Source organism: Paramormyrops kingsleyae, chromosome 11 (assembly GCF_048594095.1).
Source record: "Paramormyrops kingsleyae isolate MSU_618 chromosome 11, PKINGS_0.4, whole genome shotgun sequence".
Classification (NCBI taxonomy): Eukaryota; Metazoa; Chordata; class Actinopteri; order Osteoglossiformes; family Mormyridae; genus Paramormyrops; species Paramormyrops kingsleyae.
In genome coordinates this window covers 8,506,788-8,529,425 of record NC_132807.1, presented here as the reverse complement: position 1 = coordinate 8,529,425, position 22,638 = coordinate 8,506,788, and the positions used below count along the sequence as shown (strand labels likewise).

Sequence of the window (22,638 nt, the reverse complement as noted above, 5' to 3'; positions counted from 1 at the left end):
CCGTTAGCCGCACGCCGGCCTCCATGTGGGCCAGTTTTCCACATGGTTATTTCTCTGAGTGATGGCCTCTCTGTTTCACCAGGAAGCCCCAACATTCCAACGCATGTAGTGATTCCTGAAATTAAATTGCATATTCTGGAACTAGAAATGCTTGAATGGCAGCAGTGTTTTAGAGTAGGCTTCTCTGGCTTCTCTCTAGAGGGGAGAGCTTCTTATGGGTGGAGCTGCTTGTGGAGTCTGTTTAGCAGTCGGCTGAACTGAGTCACTGGTCATAATACAGTAAATTGAACATTAAATTGGGAGCTGGTTCTGAAGGGATTAATCTGCAGCAATATCACCACCTGCCCCTGCAGCCAGAGAGAGGTCCCCTGGGTGTGGGAGCCTGTCTGGGCATCTTGGCACCAGCAGTGGGTTCCCACAGAACCCGCCTCACTCGATCCTGTAGTATAGCAAATTAGGGTTTTCCTCCAGTAACATAAATATGTTGTTACTCCTCACATGGACAAACAATGGCTGCTTACAAACTATGAAACGTGCCTCAGAATTTTTTGGTGAATAAAGCAAAAGTCCATGATCTTTGGGTCAGGAAAAAATAAATGGAAGGAGACTCGTATAAAATATTCAGGTAACATGAGATCAGGTCCCAGAAAAAACCCTAGAACATGATGTAGCCCTATAAAGTTCATCCAAATTATCTTTTCAGGTCACAAAAGTAAGTGATGTGTTTGTCACACAGGTGCCAGGTTTGTGAAAATTAGTCAATGATATGGCTAAGACAAAAGAACACTTTAGTGCAATAGTGTTTATTCTACTCTGCGTGAAAACCCACAAAACCAGGATCCCCAGTGGAAAAGAAGAAAGAGTACGCATACTGAAAAACCCGGTATTATTTATAGTAGGTCTTCCTTCCCCCTCATATCTCTGGCCCCAATGACAAACTATGTTGCATATATTTTAAAAACATCAGTTATTGTGTATTCACAAAACTCAGAGTAACCCCTCCCTGAAATATCCTGAAACGGCTCTGTGTGGGCAAAATACTCTCCAGACCGTGTGTGCAGTTTGGCCCTACTGAGGCCCCGCACCCAGGCAGCAGCTCTGACCAACACAGAAGACGAGACGCAACAAGCCAGAGAGAAACTTACTGTAGGTGACTGACTTGAAGAGTCGCAGCAGAGGCAACCTTCCTGCTCCAGACACTGGCACATCGGAGGCAGGCGTCCTAAACCAGCCAAACAACACTTTATGCAGCTTTGCAATGTTAATAAATTCCTTATCGTGCTTGGTGACATAGAGCTGATGGTCACATCAGTGGTTTGGTATTTGTGACCCTGCCGTAAAACACACGCCACAAGGACAGGTTTGAGGAAGCCAGTGTTTCTGGGTGTGGGTTTCACCCTGAAGCTTTTTGCGTCTGGTATAACACACCGCATATATCTCCGCTTTGATCATTGAGTTGCTTGGTGAAGATCTCTGCTGTCCTATAAGGGCAAATGGCTAGATTCCATTGGCTTATTTTGCTGCTGATATTGTCTTTGACAAATGGATATATCTGTTTGAAGTGTGTCTGGAAGCAATCTGCTGTTCATTATGAATGTCAAAGTTCCTCGACGTGTTGAGAGATGATTTGTGTTCGTCATCTGTATCATCTTCGACAGCTTTAACATTGCATATGCGCTTTGGAATTCCTGTCTGGCTGTCATTGTGTCATATCACGACGAACACAGTACTGACCAACGCTTCTCTGCCCGATTCCCTTCTGTCTGCATTCATTTGAAAGTGGGTATGCATCCCTAAGCTATTAAGATCAGAGAAGTGATTGTATTTTCACTTAATGTTTATTTAAAAGTGAAATATCTAAAGCTAGATTGTTAAATTTCTATTTCAATATGTGGGCTCCTCCATTTCTGGAATGAGATTTTCAGGGCGTTATTCAGCAATGTGAGAGCTGAAATATAAGTGCACCTGCTTTTTTCAGAATGGTAAAAGAATGTTCCAGACCGGCAAGGGCCAGTAACATACTAGACAAATATTTTGTTTCTACACTTGTGACCAGAAAAGGAAGTCTAACTGGATCTGTACTTCTAAAGTAGTTTCCCCCCCCCCCCCCCTGCTTTTTGTGCAGTCTGGTGCAGTCATGTGCAGTCACGGGCGAGCGTGCAACTTGCATAGTAGACTGGCAGAGGCAAGCAGGCCTCACGCTGGGCCTCTTCAGAAAGCACCGTTCAGAAATGACACGGTACAGGGCAAATTCCCTGTCATTGCATTTAGAGTGAAAGTGGTCTGCAGGTGACGCTGCCACTTTCTGCAGAATATTGAAAACTTAAAAGGCACTTTTTTTTAATATGCACTTGTGAAGTCTATCTTTTTACCTCCCTAATTAGTAGTAATGTGTTCTGAGTAATTGTTTGTGTTTCACACTGTGCTAAACTGTTCTGGCATGTCCAATTCTGCTTCTCCACAAAGTTGAATTGAATTAAATTTGGTTGTTGAACATGCCCCTGAGTGCTCTAAGGTCCTGAAGTACACTTTGCTGAACTCTAAAAGCATAGTAATCCTGAGCATGCATTTCATGCCTTCAGTGCAGATAAGGTTCAGTACATATATCTAACTATGTAGAAAGTTGTAAGACAGATATTTTTGGGTAGAGCTGCCAGCAGTGGTTGTGTATCAGATGTGAGATTCTATACTATTAGGCTATTCTCAAGGCCTTTGGGAATTGAAAGGGGCATGTGATTGCATGTTATCTTCCTGATTCATAAACCCTAAACCTGCACTCTTATTGTCCAGGCTTAAGACTCAAAATCTCAGCTTATTGCCAAGACTAATGAGGTCTGGCCGTTTTGTGGCTTTACCAAACTTAACATTTTAGTTTTATGTGAAAAAATAAATAAGACAGAATCAATGGGAGGGAACGTGAACATTCCGCGGAGAAGAAAGGGCTCTATTTATGAAACACAGGCTTTCTGGTGTTTGGCTCGATTGTTCTAATGTAGCTCTTTCTCTGAAAGGACTCCCTGGCATGTTCCACTGCTCACTCTCCCTATCTGTGAGGAACATCTGTCAGAGTCTTGTGTTTGGGACCAGCAGCATGTGGTTGTCTTTGTACTCCTGCATTTAGGGCCTTGTGCGCAATCCTGTGGGCTGGATTTCTGGCAAAACTGCCCTTTTTGCTCTGTGTATCTGGTATATCCATTCTGATCAAGAACATTTAGTGGGGGACCCTGAACTGGAAATTACACAGCCTGTAGAGTCACCTGAGCGAGGACAGCTCTGCCATTCTTTGTGCTAAAAGAATATTAAATCATTATATGGCCTTTGAAATTATTTCGTTGATTAATATCATGGATAACTGGTGTTTTGCTGTTGCTTTTATCTGGTATTGAGTGGCTGCCCAACTTTGTATGTATTTTCTGCACTGGGAATTTGTTGCTTTATTCTCCTTATTGAGTCTATTAAGCATAATTTTGATTGCCGCAATATGTTGCCAAGCCATAGAATCTGCTCCTGATTGTAGTAGGTGAAAGGTGTTACCAGGGAAACGAGCCTTTTACATGTCACCTCTAAGCGCAAGTCGAATGCGAAGGAACTGAGAGGTTTGAAGATGCCCTTTTAGTTCAACTGCAACACATTCTCTCTCGCAGATGGCAGCTTCAATTGTTTTGCTTCATTTAAATTCTGTTGCTGATCATTTCCTGGTTATCATACCTCCAGCACTCCAGTTCCCCTTTGGACTAACTTTCTGAGAAGTGTTAAGTAAAATTTATTAATGATAAATATGTGAAATTTTGAGCTTTTTTTTTATTTTATTTTTTTTTTTTAAAGTGAAACGGTAAAGGGCTTTTACTTTGAAGTAACTCAATGACAAACATGGCTACAAAGGCGAGTCATATTCAGCTGAATGCCAATTAAACAGAACTCAAGTATAAACAGCAGTATATGCCAAACAGATGAACACACTACATCAATTTAGAGGAACTGGTTGCAACCTGATTTCCCGCTGATAACGATAGATGGATACATAATTTTGTAAACGTCAATTGCTAAATACCATGAAATTGTCTTGCTTAGTCTGAGGAATGTGAGGCTGGTTTACAGGTGCAGGTGCACCTGAATACTGGGGTAAAATCACACTGTGTGTGGCCTTCAGAGTCAGCAGATATAAAGATCATTGAGCATTTAGGGGAAGTTCTGGAATGCAGAGTGTCAAGTAGACTTCCACTTTGTGTAACCCTCAAAGAGCTAGCAGCATTGCTGCTTTAGCCCTGTAACCCACTGCACACATTACGCTATTTAACCACCCCCCCCCCCCCCCCCCCCCCTTGCTGTGAAAGATTTATGTTGTTTATGAATATATTTTATAAATGGGAAAGAGTTTGAAGATTATTTAACAAAATACCATAGACGTCCACTGCATTCCTTGCTGTGTCCAGTGCTGGAAGTTAAATTGTCTGGTTTATGGTTAGGTTGTTTGTAAATGGAAAAAAAATCCACCAGCTAGGCCTATTTCCTGGGCAAAATAATGAATTGCCTTTTTGTGTAACATATACTTTTGTTATCGTGTTAAGTTGGTTTACTGCTTGTAAATATCACCGCATCACTTTTAATTAGCCTGACTAACTGGCAGCAGACTGCTGGCAAGTGATAATTACCTGCATTTTGTCAAGAGCTGCTCCTACTCTGCCTCTGATTGGCTCTTGTTTATTTTTTGGTTACGGTTATTGTCAGGTGGTTGGTTATACTAGGCTCAGACTAGGGTTGGGTACCGAAAACCGGTGCCAATACGGCACCGGTACCTATATAACCGGTATGTACCGGACCGAAACAAAACGCGAATTTCGGTGCCACTTCGATGCCTGAACTGTCGATTGAAATATTTGTTCTCTGGGGCTATGATGACACAGTTGTAATAAGCATAAGATTCATCAACACACACGTGACATCATCAGGAAATGAGACCATCCGAGATGCGCGTGAATGCAGCAACTAACGTTACACTTGCTCTGACGGCAGCAGGTGGTCTACCGCTATCGTAGCTTGCTAAATTAAACAATTTTTGTTAAAATGCCTAAAACTAAACGGTCAAAAGTGTGGCTATATTTCACAAGAAAGGATTCCAACACCGCAGCGTGCAGCAAATGTTTTACAGCAGTTGCGTGTAAAGGGGGAAATGCGTCAAATCTAATGAAACATTTGAGGGTACACGGAATAAACTTAAAAGCAGAGGGATGCACCGTGCTTGACAGCTTGCGGACAACAGCTGGCACGATCGGTGTGGATAACCCCAGCCCCAGTCATACCAACCGTAGCAAAAAGGAGTCCACCGATTATGATGACGACAGAAACCTTTCCGCAGGTTAGTAGTAGGCTAACGTAACGTTAAATTAACATGACATAGGTGGCTTATGTTTTGTTGTTGTTTTTTGTATTTACATATATATTCATATATACTTTAAACTTTTAATATATTGTTCAATTTTAAGCATTCAATTTTTTGTTCAATAAAAATGTATTCTTGAGTCCACCATCATTTTGTGGCTTTTGTAAAGTATCGGTTCAGGCACCGTTTTGGCACCGGTATCGAAAAAACCCCAAACGATACCCAACCCTAGCTCAGACAAAAAATGCTAGGCTCAGAGAGGCAATCAGATGCAGAGTAAGGAAAGATCTTCACAGGAAATGTGTGTTTGTGTGCAATCTCCAACGCAGAGGGCAGAAGCAGACTTTAGATACAAACATTTACCTACCAGTGTGGCAGATAGTCTTCTGGGGTTTACTCTCATAACGGAAAATCTACCTGCATTGGGTACCTGGTTGGTGTTCATTTCAGACCCTGCATTTATGTATTTAAATACATACACACACAATTAAAACTGCGGAACAGCTTTGATCAAGATTGCAAATGTGTATTTGAATGTGTATATATGTATGTATGTGTGTGTATGTATATGTATGTATGTATGTATGTATGTGTATATATGTGTGTATGTGTGTATATATGTAATATTTCTTTGTTTTTTGAAGCCCTCGTGCTACATTGCTGTTGACTTTTTCCATTTCCAGTCTGCTTTGCACTGTGACCTTGTGGCTTGTGGTTGCTGAAGCTCTTCATAGTGTTTTCTCAGAACACTTATCTTTGGCTGGTACCGCTTTGCTTTTATTGATTTTTTATTTTTTTTTAACTTTGTCTCCGTTCTTGCTCACTTCGGCCATCCCCATGTCTTGCTTTTCCTTATGATTCTTGTGACAGAGATTACTTGCAGTCAGCCCCAGCTCTCAGCACGCGCGCGCGCACACACTAGCTATGTGCATCTCTATCTCTGAGGTGATGCAATACACACCTTGATGCATTGCCAACGATCCGATATGTTAAAGACCTTGTGATACGATAAGATTCAGCCCTATTGTGATCCAGCGCAATTCGATGCATCGCTGGACAAGTCTCCAACTTGAACGAGACTTCGCTGAGAGACTTGCAGAAGATTGGTCACTAACAGCAGTGGAGAACTGGAGATGGGAGTGCGATTGAGAAACAGTTTAGAGAGTGGGAATCAATCTAAATATAAAATAAAATTTCAGAAATTATTGGTCACATTTCTAAACAATAAAGACATATGGCTTCTGCTAATAATTATATATTAGTAACTCTGGCCGTGTGCTGCTTTCTGCTCTAACTCCAGGGCAGAGGGCAGGCTAGGCCTGGGACTCTCCCGTCCCGTCTTACCATCCCTAACACACGCGCACACACACACCCCTTTATTCAGCAGGCTGTGCACCCCCTTCCGAAACTCATGAGTTAGACCAGCATGTAGCCCTATCTGGTCCTGATTTCTGTGGGGATGCATGATTTCTTTTGGACAAATTGCCATGAGCCCCTGTATTCTGGTTTCTTTTAACATTCTGTTAATCCAGTAATAATACAGTATAATCATGGATCAGGTTTCCCAGGACAGGCTATGAATCACTGTGACCACAACTGAATAAGCGGTCACTGAGAAATTGATCTGTTGAATGAACGGATCTTATGCTTTTATGGGCTGCACCTAAACGGCAGACTACAGTGTTTCAGAGCTGGTTGAGTTGTGTGTAGGTTAGGGACCGACCAATACGAACATTGTTTTTCTCTGATATACCTAAAATTAGATTTTTAATGGCTTTAAATGTGGGGGACATCGCTTCTCAGCATTTCCTCCCGTGAGGAGGAACACTTGGAGACTTTATCCACGCTTTGTCGGTGAGTAGCCTTAATGTTGGACGATTTTATCAGTCTCTTGATCTCTTGTTTCATACTACTTGTTCGCCATTCAAAAGCCACACAGACGGTTCCATTAGCTTGGCTTTGCAAACTTCCTCTGTGATGCCAGTACTTGTAGGCTAGGCCCCATGAACCTTCTACCATTTCTTCTTAAAATGACTGTTCTTTCGTGCCTGCAGTTTTTTTTTTCTTGCCTTGAACACCCCACCCTGCCCACATACCTTTCATATAATGTGTACCCCGTGATTTTTGTCCCCCCATAATCTCATTTCTTCATTTTTCCGTGTCCCCTGGGGGGTGCAGACACTGCACAGATAACAATTGGATTCAGAATCTGCTCTTCAGATGGTAAAGTTTGTCCTTTCCCTCCGGCAAGGTCTCTCTCCCTCTCTCTCCTCCATCTGTTCTGAATTCATGAATTGTGATTTAAAAAAAAAAAAAAGTTTCTGTCCATTTCTCCTGTTTGTGCTCACTGCTGGACAGGTGGTTCAGAAAGGCCTTCTGGAGTGAATGGTTTCTCCATCCTGTTGTCAGTGTAGAGAGAGCATCTGGCCTTATGTCCATTAAGAGATGGCAAACATATCTGTGGATTTTTACCAGGTGATGCTTCTCGTTTTGAAAGCTGTACCCCCGCCCTGCGCGTGCTGTAGGTTTCAAGCCTGCATGGCCGTCCCATGTGGTTTGGGTGGGTCTCCGAGACATGGAGCATCAGCTGTGGACCTTGGAGGTTTTGAGGGTATTGTGGGGCTCAGGCAGGGCAACTCACATGGGTGTGATCATGTTCCCTGTGTTTGCTGTATTGCTAAGCTGACAGATTTCTGGGCACTACCCCAAAATGAGGAGGGGCGAGTAGAAAATGCCCCCAACACAAACACACAGACTTGCCATTTGCACAGTTAGAAATCTTAAGGCCTTAAGAACAGTATTCTGGTTAGGTGTAAAAGTTGGATATAAATGATATATATTATAAACTGCCTTTAGGTTTTGTATCAATTCTTACAAGGGCAGGGTATTGCACTGAAGGTATAGATTATCTTAAGTACATTCTGCGTTTTGATTGGCTCATCTCCACAGCCCTCTGCCCTCCCACAGCCGCCCAGCATTGCACTTGTTGCACTGGCTTGCTGAGGTGTGATTGCTTTGGAAAATAACTTTGGTATTGATTATAAAAACTGACCTCTTTCTTATGGAGTGGAGCATCTAGCAGCAAAGGATATAGAATGATAAATAATGCAAATTTATTATTCTGTCAGAATCCTCATGAATATTGAAAGTGGACAGAGTCATCGTCTGACCAGAGGTCGTCACTCCATGTTCCAGAGGACACAGCTTTATCTGTAACTGCAATCAAAAAACTAAAAATGCCAAAAGTCTTGTATTTTGTTTGGTTACTTATGGTTAAGGTTAGGGCTGGGTAGGGGTTAAGGTTGTCATTGTTGGGATCTGGGTTTTGCACATAGAAATGAATGGACAATCCCCACAAAGATGAGTACATGTCTGTGTGCGTGCGTGCATGTATCTGGTAATATGAAGCACTAAAATAAGTGAGAATAGTGAGGGAGGAATGAACCGTGTATTAACAGAAATATAAGTTAATGGATCCATATGATGGTCAGACAGTCTGTCCTCCTCCTCCTTTGCTCAGGCCCTTGCTTGTGAGTAATTTCTGTTGGTGGCTGTGTTGAATTGGCTGAGAGCTTTTTCCCCTCATGTGATAATGGGCTGAGAGCAGTCTTCATGTGATGTTACGTGCATCCTGAGTGGTCTTGCTTGTTTAAGCATGCCTGCACTGCACTATGTGTTCTGGTATACACATTCACTGTGACTTGTGGATTTTTTTGCAGATAGAAAAAATAAGGATGAACTGGTGGGAGGAGGAGAAGTCAAACGGTACCCTTTAAAGTGCCGTGTCACTGTCCGCCTGTTACGTGATTCAGCATCAGTGCAGCCTCTTGAGCCACTGGGAACACAGTTTCCCGCAAATCACACACATACATACACCGCAAGTAGCCAGCAGCCCAGTACTGCACTGAGCACCTCGGGCAGCCGCTGCAGTGAATGAGCCAGGAAGCGGCCCTCCACATTGGCAAGGTTAATTATCAGCGGTGTAGTCCCTGTCCTCAGGAACAGCTGGAGTTATTTTAAGCACCAATTATCTAGCCTCCGATAAGGGGGGGGCTAACACAGGCCCTCAGTGTACACAAGATCGTGCCTATGGGGGGTAAATGTTTGTATCTCTTTTATTCCACCTCATCTTGTCGAATTTTACTGTTTGACAAATTTCTATGAATTTGCATGGTCTGGATATGTGGGGGTTTTATCGTTTTGGCCCAAACAATGTGGAGAGACAGCTTTTATACTAATTATGATAAAGTGTGCCCTGCGTTGGCTTGCTGCCCCGTCCTGGGTTGTTCCCGCCCTTGTGCCCAAAGCTTTCGAGTAAATGACAAAGTGAATGTTGTTGGTCTTTTTCTAAATGACTGCTGTTTATGTCCCTTCACTGGACTCTTTCTGAGTGTTTGCTTTTGCTTTCTGGTCCTCCAGCTAAGAGGTATATCCAGATGAAATGTCGGCCGTTAAACCCTTTGAAATCCAAGCATCTCTCTCGGGGCAGGTGAGGCCTGTGTTAGACCATCTGGCTGGCAGTTTGGCCGGGGTTGTACATCACACTGCCAGTTCCAACATTCTGTGTTCAGATGTTCGGCGCAGGTGTTACAGTACGGCAGTGTGGGGGAGGGGGACAAAACAGCCAGGATTCAAACAAGCAAGCTTCTCATACGGTTGCCCTTCTCAGCAAGTGACATCCAGTGCAGTATGTGTAAAGTTTTTTATTTTTTTGACATGGCTAGAACTGGCAACACACGGTTGAGCATGTAACAGTCCGAATGTATAGAAAATATTTGGCGTCTTCCAATATCCCAAATCAGAACTATATGTAATGTGAGCAGAAGTGCCATGATGGACTGATAGACTGGAAGAAATTGTCTTGTTAGTTTTGTCAATTGTCCTTTGAGCTAAAAGTGGCTGTGTTTACACCACTGGCTCAGAGCCTTATCTTAGGGGTTAATCCTGTAGAAGCCACCTGCCCCAGGACCTCCATAGGTCTCAGGCCAGGTGACATTGTGGTTGTGGTTGGCTGTCATCTAGGGCTCTCCCAGTTAAGTACATTGCTCAAAGCTGCCACAGCAGGGCTACATCTGCATTTTGAACCATCCTTCAGATTATCAGGTGTTTAATAATGGCAAAAGTGACACCCGCCTCAGTCGGTGCTCCTGCCCCCTACTTCTGGAATAGCATCTCCTCACTAGTATCAAGCATGATCCCGTCTGCCGCGCCTGATTTGCTGGAGCTGACAGTAGGCACTCTCTGCAGATGGAGCTGTTCGCTAGCTGTCATTATGCTAAAAATACCGCTCTACATATGGGGGGTGGATCTGCCAACCATTTAGCACTTTGAGCGCTGCTAGTGGAGCCGCTGTGCCGTAGCCTGTGTCTAGGCCCATCCCTTGTTTGGACATTTGGAAACTCTATAACCTGCAAGTGTTCTGGATTATTTGTTTCCAAATTGGCTCAAATTGTCATAATGAAACCCTGTTTGACTTTTGGACAGGCTCACTGCCAGCCCAAAATTCCATATGTACAGAACAATGCCCCTGAATGCAATGCGGTTTGGTGGGTTATTAACTCCACAGCATTATCATGCTTTATCCAAACAGTTTTTAAAGTACCTTTGACTGGAAACAAACATGCATATATAAACATTATGCATAATGTTTATATTAATCTGCAAACTTCTCAGACCAGTGCTCTTTATAGTAATATCATCAGCATTTGAAGTTTGTGGCCAAGCCTATGTCCAAAGATAAGGGTTGTGTATTAGCTATGCAATACAAAAATAATTTTCTTCTAATTGTGTGCCAATTTTGCCGTTTTTGGATCTGTTGCCGTCTAATGTGTTGCAATGTGTTCTTGCCAGTGTACTTCTACACTCTGGACAGCTGGGCCACAACTTGCATTATTGTTTCCGATTTTACTGCAGATGCAGTTCAGGTTAAGGACTTTGATACTGATAAAATTTTATGAACCCTTCCTGGGTCTTGATTTAATGATCACCTTGTTGATGTCCGTAACTGCAACACAATCAGCCACCCTACCTTGAAACTTGAATATAATGGTCATTTTCTGTATGTGGATGTTTCTGTTTCTGGGGAGGGTGGCTGATTATAGTAATGTAGCAGGTTCAGCATTCATTGTTACCTAATCGGCTTCCAGCATCATGGCAACTCAAGGGACTTGTCTGGGGTCCTGCATTCTTTTATGAACTGACTAATGTTTTGAAATTGAAAGCACATATTTTTGGTGCCATTAACGTTGATTTTTATAGTTTAAAGCTAGGTGCCTACAGGGACATCCCTTCCTGCAAAATCAGCACCCAAAATAATTATAAATATCTGAATATTGGGTGGATTAGCAAACAAAACAGTGTTTACAAGAAGGACCACCACTTCCCTTTGGTATGTGTCGTGATCTTGATTGGACGGTAAGCTCCAGCTGGTTTCTCAAGGTGAAGTGCTGTCCAGGAATTGAGTGTGTTCCCTCAGGGGAGACCAGTGAATAGCATTCCGTGTCAAGGCTAAACAGTGAATTGGCATAATGTGATTGTTGGAACACCTGGCCACACAGATGATGCTTAATACCAGGTTTCCCTCTGCAGTAATTAAGCCTTAATTTAAATCTGAGAACCTTACAAAGAGCCTTAAAATTTAAATCCAAAGTCCGGTTTTGGCTGTTTGCCCCACAAACTGATTTATTCTGTCACACTCTAATTCCAGTTGCTGAGCACAAGGACGCAGAATTTCCAACAGGGCTAAAACATGACATGTGACACAGCTATTTATAGAGCCACGTGTAAATTGTGTAGCTTTCAGTAAAATGACATTTAGTGACTTCAGGCAATTTTATATGGTTAGTATTGTTTTAAAAATATAGAAAGCAAGAAAATGTATTTTAAACAATATGAAACTGTACCCAATTTCTCAGGAATTTTAAGTAATGGACCCACTTTTACAACATAAAGCATATGAATGATTTTCAAAGCATTTTTCTAACATTTGTGAAATGCCGCAGATCTCCCCTGTAAGGATGTGGTTCCTTGAAATTCTTTGAACTCACTTGATGAAACCATCAGGAACACAGCAGTGTTTGAAGTGTTGCCTCTAGGTCTCTCCACAAAATACTCCTTTGCTTGAACATGCTGCTCTTCACTATGCTGGCTGCCCATTAGCTCTCTTACCGGGTTCCTGACTACTGATCTTCTATAAGGCCTGCAGTGAAGCCTTAAAAAGACTTTTTTTTAAATTTGTTGATTCCGTAGCCATCAAACACCGCTTGAAGTATGATGACTAAGCTTTCTTAGCTTTCTCATAATATGTAGGCATTTCAAAACTAAAAAGTCTACTTTGTTGATGTTCCTTTTAACTCTGATTTTAGTTTTGGATGTAACTTAAAGCACATAATAATATTATATTCTCTAGCTGCCGTAGTCAGGTTGCCGGCCAGTGTGACAACTCGAACAATATTTGGTGGATCTTTTTCAAACTTTGCTGACACATTGTAAGGGTAAAGAGCTAGAAGTGGATACATTTCAAGACAAGTCAGACCATAACTGAACCATTGGGAATGGTGAATGAAGAAAACACTTTACATTATGAGCATAACTCAAAAAGTATTTCATGGGTCTTATTCCTATATCACATAAACATTATCTGGATGAGGATCTGCACTGGAAATCCCCCCAAATCTGAAGCAGCAGTGCAAGATGGCAGCAAAGGTAGCACATGAAAGGACTTTTAATAGATAATATGCAGAGGTTGGGATTATAGAAGTTGGGGTGTTGGGGGAGTAGGAATTAGATGGGGGGGGGGCAGACAGGGCTGTCTGGGGAATACATCATTGTTCTGAACATAATCTAGCTCTTTGCTTGACTTTGGGAAGTATCAGCTGCAACAGACCTATGTGAACCATAAGGTACTGAGCCTGGAATATGTTTTCCTGTTTTCAGGCTTAACAGACCTAAATCCATGGGGAGAGCTTCTTGTTTGTTGGCCAGCCATCCTGTATACATACAAAGGCGGAAAACTTCACGCCTGGGGCTGCATACAAGGAATATAAAGCTTAGCCTCATTCATGAAGGGGAGACAGTGCTGTTCAGGCCCAAAGGTGTTCTGACTGTGGCAATGTTTCCTTAATAAATGTTTGACTGGTGTCCTGCCCTGCAGTCTTGCTCACGCTTTCATGTGGCAATGCTAGACTAGCTATCAATGTATAACATGTGTAAACCCGGGGTTTTCCATACGTCTCCAAAAATGAAGCATTGTTGTTTTTCTGAGTGCTGCCTTGCATTCTTTCTGCCCTTTTGTTGGGTGCATCCTACACTTTTCCTTGAGGTGCTTTTCAGATCAATGTATGTCAAGATCTGAAAACATGAGGACTAACTGTTAATTACCTAGAATGTCGCAGAAAAAATGGTTAAAATGAACATTTTCCAGTAACTGTTTTATTTTTTTTATTTCAGACATTTTAATCTTCGAATGAAGAGGGACACCTCCATATTCTCACCAGACTTCAAGCTGGAAATGTCAGGCACGGAAACGGACTATGACACATCACATATTTATATTGGCGAAATCTATGGTGAGTCAGGTAGTTACTACTAGCAAAGATTGTCGTTTTTAAATAGTGAATGGGTTACCACGGAAACATTGATGCAATTGGAGTACTTATAATGGATGTTGTGAGGACGTCCTAGCAAAACTTTTTTTTTTTTTTTTTTTAATTGCCTAAAAGTACCTTTGAGACGGATGCCTTCTGGGCTGTGTTAGTACTTGAAACCTTGAAAGGTGTTTCTTCAATTTAACCTCACTGTCTGGGGTTCTGCTGAACTAGGTGTGTAGGCTTAATAGTTCCACTTAGACTGTGTAATAAAGAGACATGTTGTGTTTCTCACTAGCTACAGTTACAAATTCCTGTCTAATGTACAAAGATTTGTAGCTTTCCAGCTCTGTGTGATTAAGAATTACTTAACATGGTTAAAACTGCAATTAAGCTGCTGGGTGCCAGTTTTGTCTCACTCTGCTAGCTTATGGGTAAGCAGTAGTATTTCCCTTGACGTACAGTAAATACCTTGTTGTCTACCTCGCTACATTACTTGCCCCCCTCCCCACAAACGCACACACACTTTCCCACAATTTTTTGGACCGTATAATTTGCATTGCGTGAGTAGTTAAGTAATAAATGAAATTGTCAAGAAGAGATTTTGCTTGTTTGGTGCCTGATGAGTCAGAGATTAAATATTTCTTAGCAGTGGCACAAATCAGATTAGATTCCGGTGTAATTATTTTTTTGCTTAGACAAACCAGTCAGTCCTAGTTCGCTTGCATTGGAGAATGCAGATTATTTGCAGCTTTGTCATAGAGTCTCATAAAGCTACTTAAAGTAATTTACATTGAACCCATTTCGCAGACACTTTTGTCCAGAACGATGTACCAGTGAGACAGATAGCACATTGCAAACATATGTGTTGTCAAGGAGTCAAGTACAGCTAGACTGTTCTTCCAGTGAATGCCCAAGTACAGTGTAAGCAGTAATGGAGCAGGAGCGGCACAAGAACAACTAATAAAGCAATAACCTAATAACTATTCAGTGACCAGTTTATTTGTGTAACCTCTATGGTAACATCGTAGTTTGGGATTGTGGTTCATCCTTCTTTTCTGTGTGTGGATATCTCTACTTGCATGTGTGCATACTTGTGTGTGTAGGTGTCATTGCTTCATATGTGCAGACAGGTGTGATCATGGAGAGGAGTGTTACGGCAACGGTCTGGAAAGATCGGCTTCTTTGCAAGAAATGTGGGTGAAACTAGCTGGCTCTGTCATCCGTGATTCACAGCACATTGTTGGAAAGAGGGGAATTTGAGTGCATACAAGGCCCTTTTGTGTATAACGTACAATTTGAGTGTCTCAATCCATGCTGACACCTTTGGGCTCAGCACAGGATCAGAACTGTCCTATCCAAAGAGTCGATGACTTTATCTCTGCAGAGGCAGCCTCCAACTCTGGTACAAAGGCGAAGCAAACAGTGATTAAAATGAAGTGCAGACTGGCCTTTAGTTTCAGATAAAGTTCCTCCAGTTGGCCTGTGTTAGCCTCCCTTGGCCTCGCTCTGCCTCATGGGGCTTGCTGGAACACCAGATAAGGAGCAGCGCTTTCTCTGTTGGGTGGGCATTGGGCATTTTACTGGCACACAGTTAAAAATTACAGATGCCCAGCCTCATGTATCATGGACAAGCTACTTCAGACAGTAATGCCGTAGCAGATTGATTAGCCATCACCTGGAAATGTTTGCTATTGCTGAATGACCTAACATGAAGGTTGTTTTTGCTCAGGGCAGTGTGTCTCACTGGTATCTCCTGGCATTTCTGGTTTCTGGGTGTTATGCTATAGGGATTGCACTAAATGAGAGGTTTTGTTAAAATGTTCTATGCGGATTATGGCATAATAGTCTTGCTTAAACCACTGTGATCCTTTGCCTAAGTAGGACTGCCACTAACAACTATTTTTCTATCAATTAATCTATTGACTATTTTACCGATTGGTCGATTAATCTAAATGATTAATTTTCCTCCAGAAAGTCAAGTAGATCCTTTAATATTATAATGACAACAAACTGTTATTGCAGGGCTTTAGATAATGGACCCCAGCTTTATTATTATTATTTTTGCGCACATTTCAATAAGCAAATTCGTTTGTCCGTAGTATTAATGAGATGCGTGTTGTGATGCCCAGAAGTTAGTAATCTGTATGAGTTCACTGTATCCTTATGCTTATTAAACCCATGCTACTGTTTTGGTGAATCATGGAAGCGATAAGCGTGTATTTAGCGGCTTAAAGAACAAAAGATATTAAACTCTCAGTATTAATATTAATTTAATAAACATGAATAGACAACATGGTGGTTTTGCCTTTCCTGGCGCCTGTGTTTTCTCTTCAGGTGCTCAACTACGTACAGTAGACTAATCGCGGCAGCACTACACAAGAGACTTTGACTATGACCAGGTGGACCATACTTGGACATGAAAAAGTGAAATATGAACTGTGCTTTAGTCTTCTAGAGGTGATTGAACTGTCCAGGTTCCAGTGAGAGCAGAAATAAATGGAACTTAATCAAAACCTTCATTTAAAATGAAGTGGCTTTTATTGTCATTAATATGATTGTTGGGATGAATGATGTTGAAGGGCAACAACATTTACTGGTGACTCCATTCAGCTGCTGAGTTTTATGTTTATTTTTAAAAATAATAAAAAAGACAGCAGCTTGTATAGGTAAGTAGAGCTGTCAGCTAAGTGCCTGAAACCTGCAAGCAGTATTACCGCCCTGTTGGCCTCAATACCTCTGTATGTCCTGAAACACACTCAGGCACCCAGGGGCTTTCATGGGAATGTCTTCTGTTTCAGGCAGATCCCCCAACAAGCAATATCTGTCTGTAGGGTTGTGCGAAATGACAATATGTTTCGAAATAACACAAAATATAATAACGAAATAAAAACGTCTATCGTTTCTTATCATGCTCTGTCGTTTATTTTGTGGTGTCACAAAACACACTGTTAACAGCAACTTTTTTTCTTCATTTGGATGTTGGGAAGGTTACATGCCTCATGGGATATGGCACTTGGAATATGTATTGTATGAAAGTTTTTATTGGAATTTATTACTTGTAACCCACAGAAGACAATCCACAAATATGTACGATGATCCACAAATTAACTATCCACAAATATGTATTTTAAAATTTGTTTTGTGTGAACTTGTATCCACAAAAATACAGAGCAATTTGTACACGTGAAAAGGGTTTTGCACATTTGTGTATCACTTCCCGTCCATTTGTAGATCTAGTTACATTTATGACCTCACTCCTTTTTGCGGATTTTTGTCCAATTCCTACCACAGCTGATCTGTAGAAAAAAATCCATAATTATTTGTGCATGTGCGTCCACCCCCAAGACTAGAACAGTAGTGAAATCCAAAAGAAAAAGGGCTAAGATTAATTATGCATATCTGACTGAAAAATAGTTTTTTTTTCCTCCTTCTGTTGTTCAAATTTCTTTGTGCCCCCCCCCTCCATAGAAGAACAACTAATGCACGAAATACAATTGGTAGGAAATATTCAAATTTGGCACTGGGTGCAATGAATACACAATGCAGTTGCACAGTGAAATAAGCAGTACAGTAAACACAGTACTGCTTTGTTCCTTTGTGTTGCACTGCTACTGCTGTACGTCGGTGGGCTGCCCTTCCGGACAGGCAGGGCCAGGCCATGGTCTCACAGCTACCTCGGGTTACAAATTGCTGAACTTATCTGAAAGACCTGCCTACAACTGGGCAGCAGTGGGATGCTAACTCTGGTCTCTCATTCACTTTTATTGGATGCTGAAGAATCTGTCGTTTGTTTCGGTTAGTTGGAGTCCTTCTTTGCCCATATGTTCTCCCAGTAAAATGAAATGGTGGCTCTCGCAGGAGATGAAGCTCTGCAGCTGAAGCACCCAGCAGTGGCTGAGCTCAGTCCCGCTGGAAGCAGGTGCTCTGTCTTTCCATCATGGGTGTGGCTCCCAGGGCCTGGTTTTGGGTCCCCCCACTGTCCTCTCATAGCTGCTCTTCAGGTAGCATCATTGTGACTTCTGTAAGGGTCTTTTGTGTTTAAAATGTCCTTTTGCGTGTAAAATGCACTTGACTTATTCAACCACTTTTAAATCCTAGTTTCATTTAGAGTGTCGCATTCTACAGTAAAGGGACCTTTGTATTTTCAGTGGCCTGCAATACTTTGATTATCCTTGACATTATTCAAGTCTGTGCCTTATTAAAAAAGCAATTATTATTAGCCGGAAGGTTAATGGGGAGCGGCTTTGGGGAGCTTTTGTGAAAAAGGTGGAGAGCGAGCTTTGCTTCTTACCATCCGCCGGTCGCTTTGGACACGGTGCCGTCTGTCCGCACATCTGCTTTTCTGCGCAGAACAGCTTCTTTTGCTAATGCCGACTTCATCTGAACTTCTGTCATCCCACAGGTGAAAAGGGCACCCTGACCCATGGCTCCATTGTGGACGGGAAGTTCGAGGGCTTCATCCGGACCCACCGTGGCACGTATTACGTGGAGCCTGCTGATCGCTACCTCGGGGACCGGAACGTTCCCTACCACTCAGTCATCTACCACGAAGAGGACATCCGTAAGTCTGTCTCCAGAGAGCAAAAACCCGAGTGGCTGAAAGTGACAGTGTAGATGCCTGTGATCCTGAGAGGTTATTAAAACGACATTCTCTTCTCTCAGTGGAGAGAAACAGACCATTTAGAAAGTGAACGACCTTAGATTTTGTCTTTTCTGCGAATCTACCTGCTCTTCCGTATTCAGCTTTTTTTGTTGCTCACTTGTCAGACCTGTATTGTTGAGAGTGTTGGCTGAATCCCTTCCTTTTAGCATGTCTTCATTAGTCGGTGTGAGTCATCCCCTCGCCTCCTGTTCCTCGGGTTTATGCGCGTCACCTAGGTGCCTCAACCTTTGTGGGGGGGGGGGGAGGGGCTGTGGCGTCAGGAGCCGTGCTTATTGGCTCAGTGGGGAAGCAGCTTAGGAGCAGGGATGGCTGTCTGCCTGCTGCATGGCCACACTGGGGCTGGGTGATGCTCTGTTTGACTCCCAGCTAGCTGTAGAGAGTAAGTGTCCTTCGTGACCTATGATGTACATGATGTTCTGATCCACCTGCCCCCCTCCCAGCCAATAGCAGTGTGTAGTAATATCTATATGCCATGATGGTCTGCAATTTACATTCTGCCTGGTTACTCCTTAAGGATGCAGTTTGTCCTTTTAACCACCAGAGTCTGAAGGCATGTCTTCATTTGCCTGAACGGAGAGAAGTGTCCCGTTCAGCTGAGTGAAGTATTGGGTAGGAACGTCTCTTTTGGCCCGCCTGTTTGAGCCACACTTGCTGTGTGTGAGGTGAATTGGACCTTTATGAAGGCTGCTGAGCTTTCTTGATTCCGTCCACCGTGCTGCTGTGGATCCGGGGCCCTCCAGGGGCCGTCTCCTTGGGTCCCGCGGGGCCCTCATGGCTTCCTCACTATTCTCCGTCTGACAGTCTGTGATGAATGTGCCCCTAATGTCAGCAGCAGTCCTCCCCTTCTGTCCCGTTTGCATTGTGAGATGCCCTGCTGGGGGGAGTGTGCTCTTCAGCAGCACATAATGGCCACCTCTGCGCTTGCATCGCTGTAATTAGCGCCTCGCTTAGCCCATTACAAACACTAAAAACAAGGGATTATTTTAGCTGTCTCCCTCGCTCTGTAACTTTTCTTAAAAATTTGAGATAAAGACGATGGTTCGTAATAACGACCGCACACACTCTTTCGGTTCGTTGGCTCGAGGTACAGTATGTAGTTTGATTTATTGCTGTATTAATTATTATTATTTATTACTATTTATCGTTATATTTAAGATGTAATGCACATGGAAGTCTTTACGTGTTTTATGGGGATAGAAAGGTAACATATAAACTGTATACTAAGACAAACATTTGACTAACTGACCCCAAGTAAGAACTGTATGTACCCACAGATTCGATTTAAAGACAGACTTACGGAAAGGATCTCGTTTGTAACCTGGTTACTGCCTGTATGTAGCCTAACTATGTCCTTATGAATTGAAGTTCCTGCCTCTTTTTTACTGATTTGAATAGTGATACAGGAAATTTGATTGGGTGGGGTATCCATTCAGGTGGTCAATGCAGTGATGCTTATACAATATTTCCTTCCCCACCTTGAATATTCCCTCAGCCCAGTTGCTGTACACCCTATTGCGCCATCTTGTGGCGGGCAGAATATTTCCTTGTCAATGCAGTTATGCAGCTCTTTGACATTAATTCCTTTGTTCTTTAATACACTCTCTTTGATCATTGGCCAGAGCAGAACAACAGTGCTACCTCTGTGCAGAAGAAAACCATCGCATTACTAGAAAACCATTTATTTCATTCCATTGAAACGTTACCAACTTCTTTTTTGAAGGTTTTACTGTCCTTCAGTATTAAATTACTGGCTTGTGACTTAGACTGATCTCTGTTGCGCACACTATCATGATTATTGTGGTAGCTCAAAACAGCCCCCGTTGCTCATTAAATTTATTTTTCACAAAAGTGTAGATGCCTGGAGACTGATTTTTAGGCCCATAGCTCATCGGAGGTCCATGGAAAACATGATGGAAGGGGTCTGAAGGGGGTGTGAGGAAAAACCAGCAACCATCGATGGCTGGCAGGCAGCGACAGATGCCACTGTTTCACTTTCAGTTGTTCACTCTTTATTCCTCTTTTTGATTTTGACCCTAAACTGCCTGCGATTAGCATCTCAATGTAGCTCCTTTGTAGCCGGCAAACAAAGAGCGGCTGTGTGCGTATGGTGGTCCGTCCGTGTGTCGCTGGCCTCTGATGGTCCGCGGCCCGCCTGCTTCACGCAGGCTGCCTCGCTTCCTTCAGTGTGGATGATGCGTGTTCGGCTTTACGAAAAGCCGGTCGCGGTATTTCGCTTTGGGGAGAGCCACTGCCAAGAAGTGGTATGCAGGCGTGACACCGAGTGACAAAGCCTATCCTTCTGATTGGACGATGTAACTGCCATCCGATGCATCCGGGAGCAGCCTGCTCCTGCTTTGTGGCTGCAAACTCGCCTGGTGCTGATCATCTGGGAGGGAGTGAGATCCACTTCCTGGCACCATTGGCCTGCCTCGGTCTAGGAGGGGCTGCTTCCCAGCTGTGTGATCCCTGACTCATTCTACAACCCAGAGTCTATGTGCATATATGCCTTACAACCAGCATCCTTAGTTTCTGATAAGTCAGCCAGCTCTCAAGAGAGGGATGGGTATTGCTTTGGCAGGGAAGAAAAGAATATTTTTTTTAACTATGTGTAAATATAAAGCTGTATTCCACAAATCTGAAGGGAATGCAGTTTATTTTCTGCATCTAGAGCAAAACAAAAAATCTATATAAGTGATTCCTTTGAAGGCTGGCATGAAATGCAGGATGTACTGCCCCCTACAGGAGCCCCAGGGTACTTCTGTTCTGCTTTACAGTTTTACTGGATGGAATCCTCAGAGTTCAGTGATTAAGTGTGTGCTTGGGTGGAAGCTATGTGGTGTGACTGACAACAAGCGTGACCTTTGGAGGGGGCTCTGGGTGGCTATGCTGGTTTGTGTAGGTGAGACACTAACAGCCAGCGCTGGAGTCGCTGTGCTGTTATAAATGACGGACTGCTTGGCATGCAGGCCAGCGCTCGTTTGTGTGCTGAGGCATGAATTGGGGGCCGCTCAAGCAGAATATCAGTAACCAAAGTCTGCCCTTAATAAAGGGCCTTCCAGTGGAGGGAGGGGGTCGTGATGAGGCCTCAGTCTGTTACTACTCTTCAAGCTTTGCAGCTATTGGTGTTCAGGGTAGCTCCTCAGCTGGACGTGATGGTGTGGGGGTCACTAGCACTGCGTCGCTCATTGTGTCTGTGTACCAGAATCTGCCTGGTGCCTGTAGCCTAGAAAATGTCAACTACCATACGGATTTTAAGTGGCAGCCATAATGAGCTGGGGAAAAACGACAGAGGCCTGTAAATGTACATTATGCAAATATGTAAACTCAAAAAATGTCACAGTGTAAATTGTTCAGTGAGTAAACGCTTGTAATGGAGCCGGAGCCGGTTCTCAGCCTCCCCTGCTGTGATTTAAAAACACAAATTAGAGGCGTCTCTGTCTCAACTGGGTTTCTAAGGCTTTGTAAGGCAATTAAAGCTCCGCTCAGATATTCACCAGATTTTCTGCTTTGGCTTGGCCGGTATCTGTTTTTTCATAGTCATAACTTCTAGACATTTCACGCTGGTGTACAGTATATGATGGTATTAAAACAAAAACAAAAAAAAAGTCATGTAAACTCCGCAATCAAGGAGAGCCTGAACGGACTCATCAGTGTGGAAGCCGAGCGCTAGGGAAACACGACCACGATGGTGAAGAGTTTAAAATATCCCCCATCCTTTATGGACACCACTCCACTTCATGGTTGTCGCACAGCATGCCCGGTAACCTCCCTCTGGGAAATGTAATTAACCGGTTTACTAACAGTAGCATGTAATCTAAGTTATCTACAAATTATGTTAGCCATCTAAAATTAAAGTAATGGAATGAACACCGCTTTTTATCTTTCTGTTGTTTTTTTTTACCCTAATCCTGTGTTGTTGCTACCACTCTCAATTGCCATCTATCTCACCAGGAGATTGACCTCTGGTGGTATGTGCTGTGCACTACAATACACGCCTCAGTTGAATA

General features: G+C 42.9%; 1 protein-coding gene across 2 annotated transcripts in view; it reads left to right on the top strand.

Moving 5' to 3' along the window:
• The window catches only part of LOC111845001 (disintegrin and metalloproteinase domain-containing protein 10-like), a 59,753-nt gene that overhangs the window by 24,896 nt on the left and 12,219 nt on the right, over positions 1-22,638 (top strand). For both annotated transcript variants that reach the window (XM_072717980.1, XM_023814013.2), the window contains exons 3-4: positions 13,829-13,947; positions 18,371-18,529. In XM_072717980.1, coding sequence (XP_072574081.1) covers positions 13,829-13,947; positions 18,371-18,529 — 278 coding nt within the window. The remainder of the gene's footprint in view (positions 1-13,828; positions 13,948-18,370; positions 18,530-22,638) is intronic.